Genomic DNA, 23938 nt, shown 5'->3' on the forward strand with positions numbered 1-23938 from the left:
AAGCCATCCAAGACCATACTTACAAGGGCCTGCTTCAAGCTGCGATACTCAATAATAAAACAGAAATAGACTTAAACACAACTGTGATATTTACTGCAATACAATCACAAATTTAGATATTTCAACTCGGAACAGAATTTCTCACTAGAATCAGACGTCCTGCAATTCTCATCTTTTTATTAAAAGAAACTTCTGGGTGACACCGTCCTCAATGCCATCTGAACAATAATTAAGAAAGTGGCAAAATACGCTGCATAACAGAGGAGGTAAAGGTCAGGCTCTTTTGTTAAACTTCCCAAAATCATTCAAAACAGGGAAACAAAACCAACAGTAAGTATTAAGAGGACGTTCATGCAGTCTTCCTATACCACGACTTTCCTCAAAACAAAAGCAGAAGTTTTAGTTAACTCGGCATGCACACAGTTTCACACTTAGCTTACTTCCATTTTTACATTTCCATAGCTTCAGTCATCTTGTTGAAACACAGCCCTTCACTTTCACCTTGATTCTCTTTACTTTCCTATCCACTGTGTGGGGTTTTCAGCTTTTGTTTTGTTTTTAGGAACAAGTCTGGGAGCCGAAACATCACTGAAATCCAGGAGAGGTACTGCATGTGGACAGTGTGGGGAAATGTAGCGGGGACCACTAGTTTGGTTAGAACATGGCATCTACAGATGAGAGTCTGCCATCTGGCTGGTCAAGCCTGCTGGGTTTTAAATGTCAATTGATCCCAGGATGTCAATCAATCAAGGTTTATCTATGTGCGAACAGTACAGCGTTCAACAGTGTTGTTGGCAATGAAATGCTTTATTAAGAGGTACAGTATAGAAGAGTAGGAGGACAGTTTTTAGGGATTAGGTTAGGATTACGATACAATAAATTATACAACTGCTATTTACAATACAGTTACAGATTGTACGAATGGAACACAAGGATAGGAGGTATTAAGCGCTGTTTATATGTGTCCTGAGAGTGCAAAGTGACAGGAGGGCGCCGGTGCACCCTATCAGTTCAAGTAGGCAACCTGCCATATCGTGAAAACAAGAAATGGTATCGATTTACACAGAGGCAAGCTTGTTCCAGACTACGACAAGCCTCTGTGTAAATAAGCACCTCACGTTTCTCTCCTGTTTCCCTGCTCTGTGTCCTCTGGCTCCAGCTTCACTCTCGAGGACACGAGGAAGAGGCGGTGCCCGAGGGGTGCGGCTGTGGCTCACCTGGACAATGGAGTTCACGCTGGAGGTGGGCAGAGGCTGGCTCTCCTCCTCAGCGGTGATGGCAACAAAACTGAAGCCCCTGAAGAGCTGGTGGGCGTTGGCGCTGGGGGGCACGCCGGGGGAGTCTGGGCAGAGGCAGGCAAAATAAGGATCAGGAAAGAAGCATGAAACGAAATCACTTGTGGAAAAGTGACGCCTTTTCCTCAGCTGTCATTACGGCGACCCCATGTAAAAACACTCGCAAAATACACATCCTCAGGATGTTTACACATCAATGCTGCATCTGCAATCCAAGAATCAAAGCGTTTTGTGTGCTTAAAAAAGAAGTACTGAAGTGTATGATTCAGGATAAATGTTTTGATTATGACAAGAAGAAACAGAAGATAAAAAATTGCCAATTCTTACAAGTGTTTCTCAACTAAAACAGAATTCATGCCACACCAACATCAAGTGGAGTTTTTGCTTTTTAACAACTACGCAAACTGCCTGTGTCTGAATTAAATGTGTAAACAGTGCCTCTCTCTGCTATGGTCATACCTTTAGGTGTTTTGGCTGTGAACTCAGGATCAAAGTAGAAGGTGTCATCTGGCCGACCAGAGGCTGGTTTAAAGGGGGGATGGATTTCTCTTCTGAAGAGCTTCTATAATACAGAACAACCCTCTATTAGTCAGACATGTCTAAACACCAAGCACTCTGCATGCAGGAGTTCAGCGGCCTTCTTAAGCTCTTTTATTATGGGAACAGTACAAACATAACGGCCACAAGCTACCATTTTTAGCTTTTGACTTATTAAAACACACCTTACAGGTTATCCTCTCCTCCCCTCTGAGTAATTTAGATGTTTTTTTTCTTTTGCTTTCTTGTTTTTGCCCTGAAAAAGCGAATCATCATCTATGTTTCAGAAAGGGGATGGTAGCAGAAGAAACAAGGTACTTACGTTCCAATCGATCGTGGAGAAAAACGCGTGCCTCTTTATTTCTTCCACACCATCTGGCCCAGCACCTAGGGGATAAAAGTACATATCTTTGCATCTTTCGAAGCTGCTCACTGATCTAAATTCCTGGTTTAGTTTAGAAGATTATTAAGATATCATAGTCTGTACTCCACTTCTGCGCTGGAGAACAAGGATGTTTTTCATAGAGGATTTGAACTCATTATCTTAGAACTTCGCTATTGCATTTTTTTTTCTAAATGCACCAGGAGAGTAAGGGGTACATGAAACTCTGCTGTACCGACTTATTTCTGGGAGAACAGCTGCATCCCTTCCAAAAGAATGCAGGGGAAAAGCTGGAGACATGGGCAAGACGACTCACTATGGGTCACTTCAGCTATACTGTATTTCACGTCATCCAAGCCCCTCCGACAAAAACGAGGTCAGTATCCAGGGTCATCAAATCATCTGTCAGTCTTTCAAAAGGTTACAGCAGTATCGTCATACACTACAATAACTGTGCTACCTGAAGGAACGGTTTTAAAAAGCTCTGAACACACTTTTCTTTCAGCTGCTACTGGTGCTGGTACTGGTGTGGGACTGTGTGTCGGATGCGGAGGAAGTTGCCACAGGTGACACAGAGGGACCGAGGCGCCTTACCTAGCCTGTTCCCTGGGTTCCGCTTGAACAGCATCCGGAGGAGGCTCTGGGCTTCGGAGCTCAGGAACTGCGGCATTCCCAGCTTGGCTCTGGGAAAACAGGAGGGAGTGCGCGTCAGACACTGCAACACAGGGGACTCCAGCTCCAGAGAAAAAAGGGCAGAAAAAAAAAGACTGGAGAAGCATTTTTAAGTCTGCAACAGAAGCACGTGGTCTCCACAGAGTCAGGCTGACATTGGTGATCGTGCTGCGACAGTCCTGAACAGCGACGCAGCCCCTGTGTGCAATCTGTGTGTAGCACCCGATGGTGAAAATACTCCAGCTGAAGCTCAAGGAAAAAAGGGTAGGAAAGGTTTGCAATGTCAGCAGTAAGCTAGAGGGCAAGCCTGCTGCAGCGATGCGGTGCACTTACTTTAAAATCATGGTCATTGTCTCCTTCCGGTCTTTTCCTTGGAAGGGCAAGGTCCCAGTCAGCATCTCGAACTGCAGGGAAGACAGGACGTCTTAGTGTGACAATGATAAATACTGTGTACATGGCCAATACCTTTATCCACGATGATTTATCAAGACACAGTCCTTTATAAAGACGGGCGCTGTGCTGAAACACGCCCTGGACAACATTCAGATCATTCCCAGCTCGAGCTCATCCAACAGGCCGAGGTAGGGAGCATGTAAAACAAAGTTAAAAGCAGAACTACTGCCTAAAAAAAAAACAGTACTTTGCTGGAAAATCAATCGGAGTGCAGGAGGGCAGAGCTCCACCGCAAAATGTCTCATCTCAATGACGGCAGAATTGCACTGAATTAGTCTCGGAGGCCATTTTGCAAGTAATGACCCAGCCGTTCGCGGACAAAGAGAACGTACCCGAGCAATCATCCAAGTACAATTCTGCAGCCGTGGTGATTCAGGCATTAGGTGCTGCCAGAATGTCCTATTTGGCGTGGATGCAATTTTGTGGTATACCATGATGAGTCTATCAGACTCTTTTTTAATCACCCCATTTCATCTTGGTAATGTAATATCAGATTGTTCAGGCCTCAGCTGGTTCCACAGGCAGTGTCATACATAGAAAGAAAGCCATTACATCCCCTTTCACAGTGGAATTCGCAGAATCCAACTTCTAGGTAGCACACGATTTGCACACCTCCACAAACAGTCATTTGATTCCTCTTTCTTGAGCCTATCAAAGAGACATCTGACAGGGCAGTGGCACGACTTCTTAGGAAGAGAACCTACCCTCTCCAATCCAAAATCCTGAATTTGTAAGAAGCAAGCGCCTTGCAGACAACTTGCTGGTAATTTTGGTAGGGGTCCAGTGCCGGTCGAGACTGTAGCGTATTTTTTTTTTTAATGTTATTTTAGAGAACAAAACCAAACCATTTTACATATAAACCACCATTATTCAGCCTTACTTTTACAGTACACTTTTGACTACACATCACAAGCAAAAATTGTCTATTCCTGTTTGTTCCCCCTAGTATATTACAACTATATCACTTTTAAACAAAACTATATACATTCAAAATGAGGAAGATGTATATATTTATGAATATGAAAAGGGAGGAGACTATATAAATGTACCTTATTAAGTTTCAGTTATTTTGTATCTCAACAAATTCTGACCTTAAAGGTTTAATGTACTGAACCAATATTCGACTCATTTTTTCATTTGTAATTTTAGTGAAAACGTTATTTTTTCTATTATATATATTTCCTTTATTAATTCGATCATTCATTGTGGGTAAATCTGGGAGAAGCCACTTTCTTGTTTATAGCTTTCTTCCCTGCTGCTATAGGGATCTGTAGTGTATTTTCTAAGTTTCTGCACGGCACCGAGCTACACAGGAAACGCCCTTGTCCTCGCCGCCCTCACCATGAGCACGCCGAACGACCACCAGTCCGCGCTGTGGGTGTGCCCCCGCCGGTTCACCACCTCGGGGGCCATGTACTCCACCGTGCCACAGAACGAGTAGGCCTTGTTCTCGTGATCAATCGACTCCTTGCTCAGGCCAAAATCTGGAAAGGCGTGCACACACACACACACACAAGAGACTTTGAGAGACGCAATGGCAGAGGTTATTAAAACAAAAACGACTATTCCACTTCCTCTGGTGCGGGGGGGTATTCACTGTGTAAAGACCCTACTGGCGTAAAGTTTTATAAAATCACAAGCTTTCCAGTCACCTGCTGCTACAGCTAACACACACTGACAGTATTTTTAAAAATGGTTTATTGCATTCAATCATTACAAACACCCTCATTAGCAGGAACTGGATGGGAGGTTTCTTCACACTACAAACTTGTCCCAACTTACTGCGAGGCCCCCTACCCCTTATGGGAGTCTAATACCGTACAATAGGGAAGATGGCAAATCTGAAACTGCAAGAGCTCATGTGATAGTGTGTGGCTTATTAAGCATTTCCATGTGAAACCACATACATGCTTCTATTTATACTGGCACAGACATGGCCACATGCCTAGAGTTTATTATACATGCAGCAATAAATATGTCAAATAAAATATTTTTCCTTTGTAGGAAGTTGTTTTATGTATATCTGAATCTATGTTTATTGCTATCGAGGTACAGAACTCTTTTTATACACAACCTGCTGTTACATACCTGTTAATTTTATATGCCCTTCTTCATCGAGCAAAATGCTGTAAAGAGACACAGTCCTTTGATTAATACAAATGGAGATCATGAACGTTACCCTGAACCTTAACTGGGGACAAAACAAAAGGACAAACTGAGGACCCTAGAGGCCAAACTGATTAGCTTTGAAAACTGAAACGGGGCAAGGACATAATCAAGAACTGGATGCAAAAATTAATGTAAAGAAGTGAAAAGTCAAATAGCCACACAGTATTACAACCTACAAAGATTTGGTTTGTAGCATTAAAAAAAAAAACGACCAACCGTAGCTCAAACTGTGGACTATCTACAGGTATAGCTATTTAACTTTGCAAGACCATCTGGTGACATCATTTGTCCTATGAGTAAGTCAGGTAGGCAGGGTAAGGCTGAGCAAAGCGAGAAAGTTTTGTGAGCGTGAAATGGTGATAAAATGCACGCGGGTGCCATAGCGGTTAGAAAAGCTCCCATCTAAGCACTTGACCCAGTTTCGGTTCCCAGCCAATACAGTTCCAATGTTCACATGGAAATTCATTTGTAACTGATGACCTTAGGCGCTTCTTTCAGCGGGAGTCATGAACAAACTAACCAGTTTTTTTTTTTGCTGAAGAGGATAATATGGTTCCTTTGAAGAAATAGAGGGAGTAGTCAAACTACCGCCAACGTGCTGGATGTGCCGAATTACTTCCTCTCCTTTGGAGCCTTCGTGTTCTTACAGCTCCCGTAAGAAGGCAAGCGAACTACTGCATGCAGAGTGTGTGATGACAGGTTTTCAGAAATGTCTGACTATCGGGGGGGTGTCCTGTACCATATCTACCGTATGGGCTAGATGGGCCCAATCCCCTCTTTGCAACGGTTCTTAAGAATCCGAGAGGAAACATGTGGCTATCCTACCAACTGCCACATCACCCCGCTGTGCGCCCCCCTGCCCTTTTGCTCGTACTTCTCTGGCTTGAGGTCTCTGTAGATGATGCCCAGGCTGTGCAAGTGGTCCAGGGCGAGGGCCAGCTCTGCCAGATAGAACTTGACATCCTCTTCCGTGAACATCACCTGCCATTGCAGAGGGGACAGGGGGAGGGAGAGGGGCCAGAGAAGGAGGAAAACACATGGGGGGGGGGGGGAGATGAGAAGAACGCAAATGAGACACGCAGAGCACTATTCTTCTTTTCCTGCCCTGGTGTTACTTATTTTCCTCCCCAAGCTACCAAGATGAACAAAGACTATCCAGTGGCACTTTGTTTAGAAAGGAAACAACAGAGTTCCTTGTTAAGACCACTCAGGAACAACACCTCGGGTGACTAATCCGGCTGCCCTATCTTGAGGGAACGAAGACAGGAAATGGTGACTGCTCAGTTTCCCCTGCCTCAGCCAGTGTGGTACAGTAATTACTGTCATGTGCACCTTTGCAGAGGGACTGGAGGCTGGAAGGCTTCTCACTGGTTTTCTGTAGCCATGGCTCCTGAATGTGCCTCTGACTTGCTCAGACTTCGGTTGCAGAAACGATCCGCCGTACCTTCCAAATAAGCTGCTTCTTAAACACCAGTAAGCACAGCATGCTCTCCTCCAGCTGTGGGACAGGCCTCTCATAGCATCACTTAAAGCAGAGGCTCCAACCAGACGACAACAGGTTTGCTAGGTTTCCTGCGTCATACTGAGAACTGACTGGTGCAATAACACTTAACTGGACCGATTGTTCTCCACAGACATTTTAAAGAAAACTCTCTGGATTGTGGCCTTTAAAGACCAGGACTGGGAACAACGATTTGAAGTATAGGATGATTAAACTTCTTTTTGAATAACAATCTGTCCTAACTAATCACTTCCACCGTCTGTCGCGGACGCAAGGAGACAACGATGGATTCCCGGGATTCTCCCTCGATTGCATTAGGGCACAGGCAGTCTGATAACATCTACACCAGGGATCCTCCCAGGACAGAAAGCAGCCGGCGGCGGAGGCAACCCCTCACACCTGCACACTGCGCTTCTGCTTGATCCGTACCTCTTTAGACAGGCGGGTGAACAGATCTCCTCCCCTGAGAAAGTCCAGAATGAGATAGAGCTTCCCTTCTGTCTGAAACGCTGAAACAAAGTGACCAGGCAGGAGTCAGCACCGCACAGCACACCTCAGCACTACCTCCAGGCGAGGGCCAAGAGGGCTGAATGATGATAAGGCATGGCAGCGGGCAACCATACGGCCTTGACAGAAATCCAGCAGCACACAACTGTGCGCTTCTAACACAGCCCTTACAGGGCATCATTAAACAGATATACTTCTGTCTGGGAAAATGCTTCCATACTCCCAACAGTTTAGATTAGATTAGAGTTCTCTATATTTGCGATATTTAAATAAAAAGACCAACAGGCACATGGTTCAGGGCTGGGATACTATAGTAAATGCTCAAAGTTAGTGCCTTTTAATAGGAACGATGATAATTCCCTGCCCACATGATAATTTCATCTCCCTGGTTTTGGAACATTAGGAGCTACTGGCAAACCAAGCATGGCAAAATATGGCTTCCGAATCGGCTCTTACCATAATGCAGCTTCACGATGAAGGGGTGATTCACCTCCACCAGGATGTCGCGTTCCATTTTTGTTCGAACGCGATCTCTGACTGAAAGGACGAGACAAAAGGAATCAGGCAGAGATAAACGCAGCCTCCTGCCGGAGCCTGCTGTCACACTGACTCACGGACGGCGCCAGGGGGACTTGATCAAAGTGCTAAGAGAGACGTCTGTCGTTTTTCTGAACGCTTTCATTAGTCAGACGCTTCACTGCATTCCGAATTCCTCTTCATCAGCTCTCACTGACCTCTCTATATTCAGGGCCAGTGATGGAAGTAAAAACTGATTACACTTTAATGGCAAATTAACCTTTATAAATTGCACTGCGAGATGGTTATTAACCCTGACCTACCCATTAACAAAGAATTTTTTAATCAATGAGCAATCTAATTTTAGTTAATATCCATGTAATACATTCATTACATTAATTACTAGAGGTTGATTCCCACCAGGTTATTCACACTCAATGTCACGTTGATCTATTTATGGTGGTAAAAGATTCAGAAAAGTAGTTTCTAAAGCCCTCTAAAGTGTTATGGAGAAACCTGTTCACTTCCTGTTTCATTCAGGCATGCAAAGGAAGAATGCCAAAAATATACAGTATGAAAATCTACCCTTCTCCGTAAATCTAACTGAACAACATTCCAATCGGTAAAAGCTCAGGCCTTTTTTGATCTGCATTTACCTGTACTGTGGCATTTCTTTTATGACCACTGCATGGTGTCTAAACCTGACAAAAAAATCTTGAATTAAAAGTTGCAGAAATTTATTTTTCACAAGACAATTTTGGATCTCCAGCCATTGATCATGAGGCAGTTTTCTGATGTAAAGAGAACTGCATTCCATATTCAAGCCAATTATTAGCAGCTTTTTTCCTCAAATATGCCAGCTTCATTAGTATTCAACACACATATTTAGACCACTTGGTTTATCTTATAAAAAAGATTCTGTGATGGCACGGATGATGCAGATAGAGAACCAGTCAAATTATTTATAAATTGGGTAGAATACTGGCACAGGCTTCTGTTCAACGTGTCCAAATTGCTGTCAGTCCTCACAGTGGCAAAGTGGCAGCATTCAGAGAATCTATGGCCAGTCATGGCTTACATGGCTTATGAGGACAGGATGCTGAACGGGTTTTTAAAGCGAAACAGGCTTGAGACTTAAAACCAGGTAGGGGATACTAGCACGGCAGTATCACATTAGGGCCCAGTCCAGACAGCCCTTCAACAGCTGTTATTTTCACAAAAGATGGAACCTATTGGATTATGTCACCTTTTCTGGGGGGTGCTCATTATGAAACAGCCTGTTTGAAAACATCAACTCAATGACCGTAAGGAAAGACAACTCCCCCCCCTCTTGCCCTCCGTCTCTGACAGCTCCCCTTTGGTCTCTTTGGTGCCTAGGGACAATCAGGGATGCCTCTGTGTTTTGTGTCACTCTGGTATAAAAGACGCCAAATCTCTGCTGAAGCCTATTGTTGCACTGCTGAACCAAGCACACAGCAGAAGAGCAGAATACGCCACTCTCAAACCCAGAGCTGCTGAAAACAGCCTCTTATATTAAGTGCTTTTACGTGCTTTATGAAGCCGGAAGGGAATTCCTTCCATCTCTGTCTTGACCCCTCTAAAGGGCAGCGCTGTACTGCGAAAGGAATAAACATCATACTGCATTGCTAGTGACAATGCATTCACTGATGTTGATTAACCTTAATGATCTGACAGTAAATGAGTACAGAGAGCAATTTAAGGCCAGACGCAGACTGCTGTGGCTCCAGCTGTTTACGAGCTGTTCTGATTCAGAGCGATTCCCAGACTCCGCTGCGTCAAAGAATCTGAAGCAGAGCTCACTGGTGTCTGCATCGGCACTTTCCTTCGGCATGGCCAGAAGGGACATCCAGAAACCAGGGGACAAAGAAAAAGCATGTGGAGGCTATCCAGCCCTGAAGCAGGAAACTCTTGGAGGGGCAGATCCCAAGTGTTGTATGTTTGGCCAAGGTCTTTCCATCAGACAGCTCCAGTAAAATGCCCAGCTGTGTTTACAGGTACAAATTTAAGCAGGTTTGGATAAAAACATCAGCAGAACAACTTAGTAGTGAATGGAGTAACAGATGGGCCAATTGTTTTCTCTGCAACCTCTCTTACATTTCTGTTTAACGTCCACCGAACAGAGATCTAATTCATTTCGGGGGACATAGCAACTGCAAACTCTTGCAGAAGCCAAAAAAAAGTCACGCTCTTTGTTACTATGAACACGATGTTAATGATCGACATTCAGCTGACTTCCGACACACTGCATTTCTACCTTTGCTAGTGTAATTAGCACGAGATTTCGGTTCTTAAACTCAAAAAAGGACCAAACCGCTCCACAGTGGAAGCTGTGCTCGATTCCAAAGAGTACTTATTGGCAACACTAAGGAGAGACTGGGAGAAGAAAGGCTCTTTCCATCTGGAGTTGTGATCAGGCAATTATGGATGCAATCAGGCATTAAGAAGAGTCACAGACACGAGCACAATATCTATTAAGACATGTGGCAACACTGTGGCAAATACCAAGACAGGAAGTAACATTCTGTCTTACAGGAGTCTATAATTAATCTGTCTGAGAGGTTCTAGTTCAAGCAGCTTCCTGTCATTTCAAACATTAAAGGCCTGGGAAAAGGAGGCCACATATGGGACAAGGCTTTATTTCAGACACACAATGTATAAACAGAGGGGGTGTTGCCCTGAGAAATGATGTTAATAATGACCAGAAACAAAGAGCTGTGCACAAAGACAGCACTGTAGGCATGTGTGTGCACTGGCCTGGAGACTGGTGCAGTGAGTCCTACAAATACACCATCACGCTGTGAGGATCGGGCTGACATCAGTCTGTAGTCAAATAGTAAACACCTGAAACAGTTCCTTGGGCACTGAGAGGCTTAATATTGCTAACAGGAGGTATAACATCCAGCACAAAGATCAAATTATAAATGTAGAGGCATTGCAGCTTCTTTGTTGAAAGCTGCCACAATTGAGGTATACAATTCTGTACCTTTTTTCTATGTGAATGACTTACTATACCATACTTATAAAGGTTGCCACAACAATATTTAAAAGTTTGAAATGACGATTAAAAACCTCAGTAACAAACAAATTAAATGCTCATTATTCTGGAGAAAAACGCATCAGCCTCAACAGGGTAAGATATATTGGATCATGCAAATTGCATACATCAGCACTAAAGGCCTGAACAGTCTGGCCTTGCTTTAAAACTCTGGATTCAAAAACATGCCTCTATTTCGCTTCAATCAATGACACAGATAAGGTAGGACACTGAATTGTAACTTCATCAATTAACATAAGTTTAGAGCAGTGCTTGCTTATACCATGACATGACTGTGTCTCCGACAAGATGAGTGGATTTCTGACAGTAAGAAAACATTTACCTTTAAGTGTTGCCTTCTTAAGCACCTTCATAGCATAAAGCTGTCCAGCATCAGGGCCCGTGATCTTCTTCACAAGAAATACCTGTGGTGGACAAGTCCAGAAGTTACAAGACACAGCAGACATGGCCGAAGTGGGGTGGGGAGTACAGAGTCCTTCTTTCAGCACTGATGTCCTAGAGGCTGGACTTGGTTCTCTCACACAGCAGCCCCAGCAGACCAGTGTACAGAGCTTTGGTTGCTATCAGCTGGATTAATAATACCGTTCGGAGAGTCAGACTAATTGGCCTAGATGGGTTCTCCAGGCTGGGCTGCAGAGGAGAAGGGCTTTGAGGGGCAGTGGAGCTCAGAGGTCATTACCAGCACTGAGGTCACCGCCGGAGGCCCCATGAGAACTTGGTGGGAACCCTCACGGCACAGAGGAGCACCCCGAGACAATACCCTCCACCTTGCATATCTGCGCTCCACTGGTGCATCAGCTAATGAGTTCTCATTTGAGCACAGGCCCCCTGACAAGGCAGGCAGGACACGGGGTGATGCTCCTGGAATAAAGGGCCCTTTCAGCTCCAGAGAGCAGAGACAGAGACGCCACTGTGGGCCAGCCATTAGCGCTGCATGCTTGCCGAATTCCTGCCGAAGCACGCACGCTTTAAAAGGCAAATCTGCAGAGTTACAGTAGCTGCAACAGTGCAAATAGGATGTTCTGACCCCTGATCTGGGCTCAGGACACCAGACGCAAGTAAACAGATGCCCCAGGACTCAGCTCGGTACAAACAAGAAGAGGTCCAATTGCAAAAACCTCACACTGTCTGAAAAACGTACACGAGGCATGCATGTCTATCACCAGCCAAGGAAGACTAGTAATACTGACACCTGAAGAAGGCTCCACAGCTGAAACTTTGTGTTTTGTTTTCTTTTCTTTTCAGCATGGAATAAACCTTTACTTGTTCCTAGTAATATTAACTACCACATGCCCCCACTAGCTCAGAATGCTCATCTCCATGCTCATCACACAGCTCACACTACATCAGTGGAGGGCAAGCTAAAATCAGTCAAGGGTCACATGCATGCCACCCATCCAGCCATAAAGGCTGTAACACATATCCAAACAAAGCAACTGACAAGAACATTTTTGAAAAACCTACTCAATTCCCTTGCACATGTCCAACGGTTGAAATGATTTGTAAACAATGCTCACATTTAATCTATTTCTGATTGCCCACAGGGTGGTCTCCGAGGGCCACTGAGTACCCACCACTACCAGGTCTGTGCATGACTAGATCCCTCAACTGAAACCCATCTGTCCCTGAAAAAGGCAGTAAAAAAAACAGTGTGCTGCGTGCACTTGCAAGACACGCATTCAGTCCTCAAAGCATTTCTCGCTAAAACCACATCCAGCCCCCAGTATCGCTCACACTTGCCCACTCACGGTCCCTCCCCGCCGCCCCCCCACACACTCACCTTCCCGAAAGAGCCCTGGCCCAGCACCTTCCTCAGCTCGAACTGCCGCGGGTCGGCCTTCTCGTGGCCCTCCTTCACGTGGTGGGTGATGGCAATCTCCTTCACGTGCCCCTCGTCCTGGACGACAGTCAGGGAAGAGAAGGCAGGGTGAGCTCCCAGGACCCGCTCCCGGCTCAGAGCCGCCCAGCGCGCCCCGGGGTTAAAAGGAGGTGGAAGGAAAGCAGGAAGAGGAAGGCCCGACGAGCCTCACGCGTGCTGCCCTACCTCCTCTCCCCTCTCCCCCCCCCAGGAACCCCGCCCCAACAACCGCGGGCGCTCCCAAACGCCCCCACATACGTGACGGGCCGTCCCACCGTCCCACGGCTTTGTCTTGCCCCGCGAGGTGCTCTGTGCCACAGCATCACCCATGCCCATCAGCACCCAGCCCCCGGGGGCAGCAGGAGAGCGGGGCTAGGAAGCGGGACAGGCTGGGCGGCGCGGGCCTGGCGGAGCGGCTGAATCCTCCATCGCCTGTAATGGAGGCAGCGAGCTGCGGCGGCGATGTGTGCAGTCCTGTAGGCAGGGGAGGATCGCGTTTGACAGCTCCCACACTGTTGCCATGCTACCCCTCTCGCAGGCATCAGCAGGTGGGAGTGGAGGAGGTGACTAAGGAAGAGGGCCCTTCGCTCCTCTCTCTCTCTCTCTCTCGCATGCTCGCGCGCACTCGTTAACTCTTCGCTGTGCCTTCTCCTGCTTCCCCTCCTCTTCCCGTCGCCTTCTGCCACCCGCCTGTGCTGGGAAAACCTCCAAGTCCGAAACTGCACTCGTACAGCTACAGCACTGAGTCACGCTGCACACTTTCCTCCTCAGACACACACTGCCGCCCCACTGCCACTGGAACTTTTTTTATACACGCTTCCGACTACGAAAGGTACGACGCAGCCTTGACAAATAACTACAAAAATACTAACCCTGAGGAAAAACAAAAAGTGAAAAGGCTAAAAACCTGGAGATCTCGGCATCTGCATGTCTTCGGAATCAGGAAGCCGATACTGTAGGGCTCTTAGTGGTACTGAGATTAGAGACTCGTGTGAGAAGAACACTGAGAAAAGCACAGAATCTCAAAACACTCGTCTCTCTCTCAAAAGGTGTGATCTGTAGATGCTCAGCACGAGCAGGAGACATTTCTTGCGTCAGAAAGAGTTTGCAAACCAGGGCGCTGCACAAGAGTGACTCTTACTAGAAACAACCAGGAACTACGTTCGTTAAACTAGGCTCTCAGAGGTTAATCCTCAGCGATGAGATTTTTCTCCAATAAATGGAAATGGATATCTGACTCCAGAAGGGAGCCTTACAATAGCCAAAGCTGATCTTTGTCAAAGTTGAAGCTTGTGGAAGAAGGAAATTTAGGACAGATGCATATTGTAAATGTGAAACTAATCCCTAGGAGAGCAGGCCACATTTCAAGCATAAAAATGAGAAGTCTGTTAGACTCAACCCACTGTACAGCGCTCATGATAAAAGAGCCACGCACAGGGTAACAGCACAGAACCAGTGAAGGGTTAATCACAAACGAGTCTCTTATGTGGGAAATCGCTCAGCGAACACAGGCTGCTCCTCGTGGGAGCTAGATATTAATCTAAAAAAAAAACACCGACCCTTACTTCAGATACTGCACCTTACAGTAATTGGCTCTACGGAAAGAAAAAAAACCTGGACACGCACGGAAACTCATCTACGACGCGGAGCAGAGAAGACCTCTGGCAGAAGCACAGTACCTGACAGTCACACGAGGAGCACAGAGAGGCGACGACGACACTCCTGTCCATCCTCTGCAATCCCAGAGACAGCCTATACTGTTTGCATTCTGTCAGCAGCGCAAGCATGCTGCCATCAGAGAGGCAGGAGCCCGTCTCCCGCGCGAGGAGGGGAAGTTGCCAGGGCAGAGCGCAGCAGCCGCACCAGGATGTGTGGCCTGGCCGGGAAGCGGAGAAGAGAAGTGAGAGACGCGGACCCGCTCCGCCACGCACACGCGGCGCTCACTGACCCCTCTCCGCGACAGAGCGGCTAAGCGCTAATTCAATTAAAAAGGCTGCTCTCCGAGGAACGTCCAGCCTTGCCCAAAAGCCGGAGAGCAACGGATAAACAAACCCACCCGCAAAACAACGACATCTCCGAAGGGCTGCTGCTGCGAAACACAACAGTAACACCAACAGATGCCTCCGATCTTTCCTGGGATCACACGTCTGGTTTCGGAGACAAGGCTCGAATGCAGCATGTGAACGTCTAAGCGAAATGTCAGCGTGTGTCACACAGTCGCGTCGGCTCTTGGCGCTGGTGCGATCAGACACGCAAAATAAATCTGGAGTGTTAAAAAGACACTCTGCTTCAGGCGGGGGGGGGGAGAAGGTGCTCGTCTCGGCAGGTCTCAGCCTGCATGTGGTCAGTAAGGGGAACCTGTGACGTAGTGAGGAGAGCTGGCCTTTGGCCTCAGGAGGTTTCACTTTGCCTGACGTCACCCTGTCTAGAAGAATTTGCAGGATCCTTCCCACAGACCAGGCAAAATGCAAGTACTTTGGAAATTCAGCAGCTCAGACTCGAGCCCTGACCCATCGACACTGCTCCATGCCAGAGAACTGCCAGGACATTTGGTTTGTCTCTTGAATCCCTCATGTAGCTTATTTTCTAATGAGACCATCCACCCATCCCGTTTCATCCAATTCAGGGTCGTGGGTGAGATGAAGCCTAACTCCACAAGCAATGGGCTCAAGGCATAAGACGTTCAGGATGGGATGCCAGTTCATTCTGGGGCACACGCAAACATGAACAGAGACACATATGCACTCGGACCAGAGCAAATTCTTCTAGAAGCCAGTTAACCTACCAATATGTTTTTGGGCTGCGGGAGGAAACCAGTTCAAATGAAACCTTTCCTCCAAAAACCTTTCCTGCCAATAAAAACTAGATGCATCTCCACAACAACCCTGACTGCTCTTCTGATACTTCTTGATCACTAACAAAAATGTGATAATCATCTCTAGGAAATGATGCGAAAGGGAAAATTTGATTTGCTAGCTGATGGGACCGGTGACAGGCCCAGAAAGACTCAGGAGCCTGGACTACAGCCTTGACAGAGGCAGGCTGGCAGCCCAGAAGCGTTTATTGAAGTGCAGCCAAGCTACTGACGAGAAGTGACCTTGGGCTAATAATTTTCAGAGCAAGTGTCAGACTGGGAAGATTAGTTCTCTTACTCCGCTAAAGACATGTCAGAACCCATTCAAGCAACAGGCAGGAACGGACCACCCTCTGCACAATAAAACATCATGCCAGAGTGTGTTTTCTGTTTTAAGAAGAAACATTTATTCTGGGAGCTGACAGAGGGCATTGCATTTTATTAGTTAAGTGCACATGAAAGGTTCAATTCAAAACTTAATAGCATGGTCAGTTCACGAAATTATTCACCAAGTTACCCTGATAGGGTACACAGAATAACGCACCTAAACTGACATGCTTGCAAAAGCAATACACTAAACGTGCTTCCAAATCTTGTTTTTCTTCAACAACGTTTTTCAGGCGTCTCTAGCTCTGTCGGCAGATGGTCCTGCAGAAAGACAGAAGCTGGATCGTTTACCTGTCTCTCTCTACCTCGTTAGGCATCGAGACTCACAGATCACAGAATATGTAACAGACAGACCTCATCTCTGCCAGGACCAGCTGTTCTGCTTCCTGTTTACGGAATTTTAAAACGAATTGCAGCTCAAACCGGTAAAGATGAAAATGTTCTTTAAAATGGCATCTTTCCAATACAGCACACGTCAATAACATCCGGGTTGTGACCTATCTCATGCTGTTTCAAAATTCTGTACCATGGTCTGCGATGCCCGATATGCAGGGTACAACATGAGACTACAATTGCTTTCTTCAATTAAAAAAAAGTGACCCAGCACAGGACAAAGAATATCTGGGCGATACAACCAAAGAAGAAAGAATATGGCCAAAAAGCAGCTGCATTTTGAACTCTGCTGTGACTGCCCTTCCAAGAGGAAGTAGAGATGTGCGATGCAGACATCCTCCTGCTCAGGAAAATGAGGGACTAGCAATCACCTGGTAAAAAGGAGCCAGACAGGAAAGCCCACCCTGAGGCCCCCTGCATGAGCTCTGTTCTCTTGAAGTGATGACAGGCCGGGCTCAGAACTTGTACAGACCTGCCTCTCTGCACAGGCAGGCATGCAGGAAGCTAGTAAATCTTCCACAATCAACACCTCAGGGGAGGATTGAAGAATTTGCATATTCTGTACAGACGAGGAGTCCCCAACCCTGGTCCCAATTCCATTATTCCTGCAGGTCACTTTAAATGACCTGATAAGGATTAGGGACACTTATTTAGGCAGTTGATCAGTCAAGCAAGTGAAGTATCAATGAAGGGAGCACTGATCCTTGAGAGCTGATGTCTGATTGACTGAACTGAATAAACCACCTGTTTATTTGATCAAGTTGTTCCACGCCTTTAGAAACTGATGTTTTAAAGGGCTTCTGTAAAAACCTGCCAAATGCAAATTGAGACTATTGGAAAAACCAAAAGGTGTGACAGAAAACGACCGTTTAAAAGAGCTGCTGCAGTCAGAGGGAGCGGACTACCAACATGCTGACCTCAGCTGACTTCCGACATTTTCAGGACACGTGGGAAAGCCCCGACAGAATAAAAACGCTGCTAAGCAGAACGATGCGCCCATGTGAGCAGTTCTTTTATGCCCACTGAAATGGCTGCAGCCGTGCCCCTCGAGAGTGCTGGGCCAGATGGTTCCACCAGCCATCAGGCGAGCCGTGGGTCTCTAGCCCGAGCTCGGCCCGAGGTCCCGGAGGAAAGCTTAACATCACAACGTCTGCCCAGAGGCACTGAAACACAACCCGGGCATGGGAGATAGTGTTGCTCTGGAACCAGACCAGGGAAGAGCAACCAGATACATCCCTGGCCCCACGGAGAGCGTTCGACTCTGACAGGCTGAAGGAGCTGAATCTATTTAGTCTTGGGCAGTGACGACTACGATGGGGGGCCAACTCAAACACTCACAAATCACCGACCCAAGTCAACCCAGCTGCACCAGAAACAGCTGGACCGTGCGTGCCACAAGAGGGGGCGCCCAACCCACTTTCCCATTCCTCCATGCTGAGCCCTAACCATCCGGTGTGTCTGCTCAGGCGCTGGACCCAACCAGCACCGGCTGTCACCTCTGCAGCATCAATCCAACTCCCCTGTGAAAGCTGCTACCCCCCCCTGCCCACCGAGTTCTCCACAAGGAGAAAACGAAAGTCCACGGTGTAAACAAAGCGACAGGAAGACTTACGTTTCTAAAGAGAAGGAAGGGTTTAGTGCGGACTGTAAAAATATCAAATGAAACCGGCAAAAAAGAGAGATCGCCTGGGAATTCGGTGCGAGATTTGCGGGCAACCAACCCCGGATGCTGAACTACAGCAGCACTGCGAGTGGCTCAACCCTGTCTGAGTCTTCCTGAAAAGTGTGTCAAAACCCACAGAAATTCACACGATCCGATCCATCACAGCACCCGTCCCTCCGCCGACGCCCGTAATCTCACTCACGCGCTCCCCGTGGAAAACCCCGCCCCCGCTCCCGGACTTCTGCCGCAGACGGACGGACATCACCCGGCCGCGGGTGATCCCCCTGGGCTGGTTGAATTCCACGGGCGGCTCGGATTCGCCGTTCGCAAAATCACAAAGAAAATCCGCAGCACTGGGGCCCCCAGAGCGAGCGTGCGCCTGCCCGCCCTGTAACTGAGCCCCACAAGGGGAAGGCACTCGGGCAGGTGTTTCGACTTAATCCGCCGACACCCGCCATGTCAGGAAGAGATTAAAAGATTCTCCCATCTGACCAGCTGCTGAGGTTACAGCGCCGTCTGTACCGTGCCCTCTCCGCCAGCACATGCCCTCCCCCCACTCCTCCCTGGGGTTTACTGGTAAGCCGTCTGAACTGTCCTTTCTGTAAGAGAGGGCATGTGGCCTGAACCTGACATCACGCCGCGCTCCTGAGAGGGCAATAACCAGGGCACCGCGGCTGTTTGAATTAAACAGAGAGCGCGGAGGAAGGGGAGAGGGAGAGAAGAGGAGTAGAGAGAGATAGAGAGAGAGAGAAGGGGTGCCTCTTACCAATACCCTTATTTTATTAAAAACATCCCTCAGGGGAGAGGGCACCATTCATTTTTTCCCCAAACTGTCTTTAGATGTAGCATCACCGGTCCCCTCTCCTAAGCGCCCGTCGGTGTTGGGAACTGCTTGTATAATTAACAAACATTCTGACTTGTTTTCGCCTCTAATCCGTGGGGCACTTGTTGAAAGAAATGTTGGACAATGGGCTCCCCCAGGGAGCAGTGCAAACCCTGGCTGGCTGACCCGTAGGGACAGCCTGGACCCAGGCCAGCTGGTAGGAGTAAGGCCATGCGAGACAGTCTCACTTCCTGAGAATCACGACCACATACAGGCAGGAAGCCCAGACCTCAGCAGTCCTGATACGACACTCTTTCAGTATGCTATTCCGGCATCACGTACAAAGGGAGACGTCAAACGCAGGCCAACGCACCATTTACCTAAAAGCAACGTGGTTTTGCTTAATTTCAGTACTCAGCAAAAACAACCAAGGAAACTGCACACCAGCTAAGTAATGGCAAAGGCTTCAGCTCCATAAAAAATACAAAGATGTAAAAAATTCTTTACAACCCCAGTAACAAGTAGTAACAGAGCCTCCAGTTTTCACTTCAAAATGAACTTCCAGGTAGTTTCCACGCATGTTCTCTGGCTCATGTTACAATGTTGATTGTGGAGAAGTCAGCAGGACTGATTTTGTTCAGGCCTTTTAGGATTTTAAACAGATAAATGAAGTCCCTCAGTAGTCTTCTATGTCTAAGACTCAAAGATTCATTTCTTTTAGCCTGTCAGAGAAGGACATTCCGTTAAGACTGGGAGTGTATGCAGTGTACGTTTCTGGACAGATTTCAGAGGAGAAATATGTTTTGGAAAGTGAACACAATTGCATACAATATTATACATCCCATCAGTCAATCTGGGTTAAATTACAGAGCTCCTTTCCAGCATCAGGACTCCAATAATGCACTGCCTGAAAAACAGCAGCACAGGAGCAAAGGACCAAACAATTATCAACCACATGGGCAGCAGAGAGTCAGTGCATGACAGTAACTCGAATATCCTGAACAAACAAAAAGATCAGGGCTGCGTAACTAGAGTTTCTGCAATGGCTGGTATCATCACGTGTACCTCACCCAGCACGCCTGCACATTTCACCAAAACATAAGGCATCGCACACACTACTTGCTCTGAGCCTCCCATGACACAATAAGACAAAGATGTGCAAGTCTTAGCCGCCTCACTGCTAACAATAATCCCCATCTACGAACACTGTTCTCCTCCCCACTGAGAGCTGGTGTGTGGGGAGAGTACTGGCACACTGCCGCCACATCATCCAGGTGGGGCTGCACACTGGTGGTGGTGGAGGGGAGTCCCCATTACCTGTAAAGTGCTTTGAGTGGAGTGTCCAGAAAAGCTCTATAGAAGCATAAGGAATGTCATTATTAATTGCCTGGAGTGATGCAGGCTCATCTCATTCTTTTATTAACCTGGCATTAAAGAAGTATTTTACCGCTGCACAGAACAGCAGCTGTAACCTCACTCCGACAACGTAAATAGCTGCTTATGCTGGTGCCAAAACGGAACTTGCACTACAAAGGAGCCAAAGATAAACAGCAGGTGGGGGGAGGACAATGGCTTCTTGTCAATCGTTTCTTCGAAAAGTATTCACGTTTTACAGCAGTAGAAAGGGTGGCTACTGTACCAATTAGGTGCTGTTTGGGCAGATTAGATTCTGCTCGTTTTTCAATAATTCTTGGTGGTCTCTGCAAGGTCAGGGGGGGTGAGGTTCCTGTGTTTCCTGTGTGAGCAAAGTGCCTTGTGTTATCCGACACCCTGCTGCATTGCTGGAATTCCTCTTGCTTTGTCAGTGATTAACTGCCTGTTTGCTGAAAGCTGATTACATTAAACAGACAGAGAGCACATTACCTGGATTAGGAAAGTGAAATTCGACATGATCCATTAGTCTGCAACAGGAACTAGGAGTGCATCCGTTGCAGAAAAACCACTACGGAGCTGCCCGAGACAGCTATTCAAAGGACACGCATCTCATGTAGGTACTGTAGAAACATTAAAAATAGCATGTTTTAAGTAGGAACCATCAGTCAACTATGCGGAAAGCCTCCACTTCCTACAAAGCCTCAGTGCAGCAGAGTGATAAAACTCAGGTGGATTCCTAGGAGCTCAAACCCCGAGAGCCGGGGGGGGGGGGGGGGGGGGGGGGGGCGCTCACATTACCTCACAGCGAACATCTCCCTGAGGAGTTGCAGCTCCTGCAGGAAATCCTGCTGTGGTCAGAGTGGGCACAGAGCAGGGCTCGTCGCAGCACAGCCCACGCCGAGACAGCAGCGCCGAGAAAAACTGTACGAGCTCACAGCTTTCCTCGTCAGTTTCTTTAAACAGGGAATTTGACTCATAATGGCCTGATCCCACCTATGAATCAGCTGCTGTACACATGGGCTGTGGGCGTTCGGTGCCTGGCAGGGTTCAGAGTGCCACAGGAGGCACAGCAGGCTGGCACTGAACCGCACCAGGCTGAAGAGCTTCCGAGGTCAAACCTTTGGACCTTTGGTCACCAACAAGTGGAACAAAAGTTACTGAGTGAACTCACTGAGCGGTAACCAGGGTTACCATAACTTAGGCATGACAAGATAACTGCAGAACCCCAGACAACCTTGAAGAACTGAGGAGGGCCATGACCAGTGGCCTGCACACCACGCAGAGCCGTACAATACATCAGCACCACGGCCAACTTTCCTGCCTCCGAAACAGACGAAGAACTTCGCCTCTCCGTGTCCAAGATGAAGCCCAGACTCATCACGGCTGAGGGTGATAAAATTACCCTTCTGTTCCGTGAAGACAAGCCGGTAGCACATCTCCCAGACCATTTCAATTAACTCCATGGAGGAGGAGGAGGAGGAGGCAGGGACGCAGATTTTCCTGCCAGGAAACTCGTCCATTAAGGGGAAGGATGCCAGGGCACAGGAGGAGAGTGTCGCCGCTCAGAACGCGACATAGCTAGTCAGTGGAGACTTCTCCCTTTCGTGCGGACCGGTGCCGAGCCTCTGTAGAGCCGAGCTGACAGCCCAAGGGAGGCACGAGGAACAATTGGGATGCTTTCTTGCTTTTCATGCTGCTAAATAAGAGAGCTACAGCACCTACATTGTCATTCAGGCTTTCCCCTGCAGCAGACAGGACCTAACCTTAGGCTATCGCTATACCCAAGAATAATCCAACCGTAGTAATAAACTTTCTTCCCCTTAATGCCATCTGCCTGTTCTTTTGTGGTGCAAAAGCTTTGCCTCTTTTACTTTGAATATGTGAAAAGAGTCATTATCTAATTGCTTTGCATCAATAAACATCCACAATGACTCTTTAATCTTGCGGAAAAAACAAACCGATTTGTTGTTTTTGAAAAGCAACACTCAGGAAGGTGCATTTCAAGAGGGGAGGCAATTTCAGCAGATTATTTTTTGTGGTGGCAGAAGGCTCTGCCACATCAGTACAAACCGAGGTCCTTCCACTCAGGTCAGGAGCAATTGTCTGGTAATTGTTCACTTTACCACAGCGTGGGCTTCGACAACACTGGACGCTGCCCTAAACACTGCTAGAAAAGTTTCCTGTTTAACTTACATAAGAACACGTCATCCCCAACAATAAAAAAAAACTAAAAATATATACAAAGCCTACCCTTTCCCACAAGACACTGCAAGCTGAATACAGTGTACATAGCTTTATTTTTGCAAGCCATTTCCTGTTAACTGAATGCTGTTGCCTTTTTCCAGACCTTACATGCTTCCTTCGGCCTTCTCCCAAAATAGGCAGCTCCTGGAAATGAGCTCATGCACCTCTGAACCCCGCGACCCTTAGGTCACGGTGCCACACAACAGGCCGGAGGTACTCCTCTCTCAGGACGGGGCTCTCGGCAGTATCCCCACATCCGCCAGCTCAACAAGGCAGAAATCGACGACGACTGACGTGACCATAAGCCACAGAATACTCCATCCCCATCAGCGCGGAGACGGGTTTCTCCTGGTTTCAGAGGACCGCCTGACGGAGAATCGCTGGTAAAGCATGGGGGCAAGCTACAGTTCATTCGCGCACCAAGCATGACTGGGAGTCTGGTCTGTCAATGGCGCTGCTTCTGCGTTTACCAAGCGCTCGCGCACTCCGGCAGATGCGCTTGGGGATCCTCCTGTTCAAGGCACAGGGGGGACAGTGCTGGCACAGCGGTGGCAGGGACCCTATCTCTCAGCTGTTGTGCTCCAGGCCACACCAGGGCCCTGGGTCTGGGTGGCATCTGTGGAGCGTCAGGCAGTGGCTATCTTGGCTGACCGCTCCATGGGGTCGAGCGCACTGCCCAGTCCGACACAGGGTCTTCGTTTTAAAGCAGGCTAGACAATCACAGCTAGTACTGTCAGCAGCATGCAGCATATGTTTCACAACAGCTGTGGGCTCATTGGTATTTAAAGAACTTCTGCTATGCCAGGTAAGTAAATCAGGGACTGATTCAATCATCACCCAGGAAAATCAGATTTAAAAGGTCAGACGTTCATGTCCTAAAGGTTTATGGCAATACAGATTTTAGAATGGCATATAGATAAGTCTTATGCCAACAGTAATAATCAAATGGAAATTTCAGGACTTTTAAACAAATTCACTGTAATGACCATAAAACAGTATGATAGACTGCAGCAGAGAACCCCCCCCCCGTAAAAGCAAAACACTTAAATGTCAGCTTACCCTGAAATGCAAACAATAATGTACTATTTCTAAATGAATTTAACTGTCTTGGTGGTGAGAGTGAGCTTAAATGAATTTGAAGTGAATTTAAAAGTAAAAAAAAAAAACACAAGTAAACCACAGAGGCTAAAGGGAATTAAAGAGCAGACTGGGAGAGTTCAGGGGGACAGCTGTT

General features: G+C 47.3%; 1 protein-coding gene across 2 annotated transcripts in view; it reads right to left on the bottom strand.

Annotated features, from left to right (window-relative positions):
• The window catches only part of LOC148830261 (ribosomal protein S6 kinase alpha-3), a 52519-nt gene that overhangs the window by 9130 nt on the left and 19451 nt on the right, over positions 1-23938 (bottom strand). For both annotated transcript variants that reach the window (XM_088920420.1, XM_088920419.1), the window contains exons 3-14: positions 12889-13005; positions 11431-11512; positions 7973-8053; positions 7439-7518; positions 6383-6489; positions 5428-5465; positions 4681-4823; positions 3220-3290; positions 2809-2897; positions 2155-2219; positions 1755-1857; positions 1218-1342 (exon numbers count right to left, since the gene is read on the bottom strand). In XM_088920420.1, the coding sequence (XP_088776546.1) occupies positions 1218-1342; positions 1755-1857; positions 2155-2219; positions 2809-2897; positions 3220-3290; positions 4681-4823; positions 5428-5465; positions 6383-6489; positions 7439-7518; positions 7973-8053; positions 11431-11512; positions 12889-13005 (1101 nt within the window). The remainder of the gene's footprint in view (positions 1-1217; positions 1343-1754; positions 1858-2154; positions 2220-2808; positions 2898-3219; positions 3291-4680; positions 4824-5427; positions 5466-6382; positions 6490-7438; positions 7519-7972; positions 8054-11430; positions 11513-12888; positions 13006-23938) is intronic.

Source organism: Atractosteus spatula, chromosome 7, assembly GCF_055471065.1.
Source record: "Atractosteus spatula isolate fAtrSpa1 chromosome 7, fAtrSpa1.hap1, whole genome shotgun sequence".
Taxonomy (NCBI): domain Eukaryota; kingdom Metazoa; phylum Chordata; class Actinopteri; order Semionotiformes; family Lepisosteidae; genus Atractosteus; species Atractosteus spatula.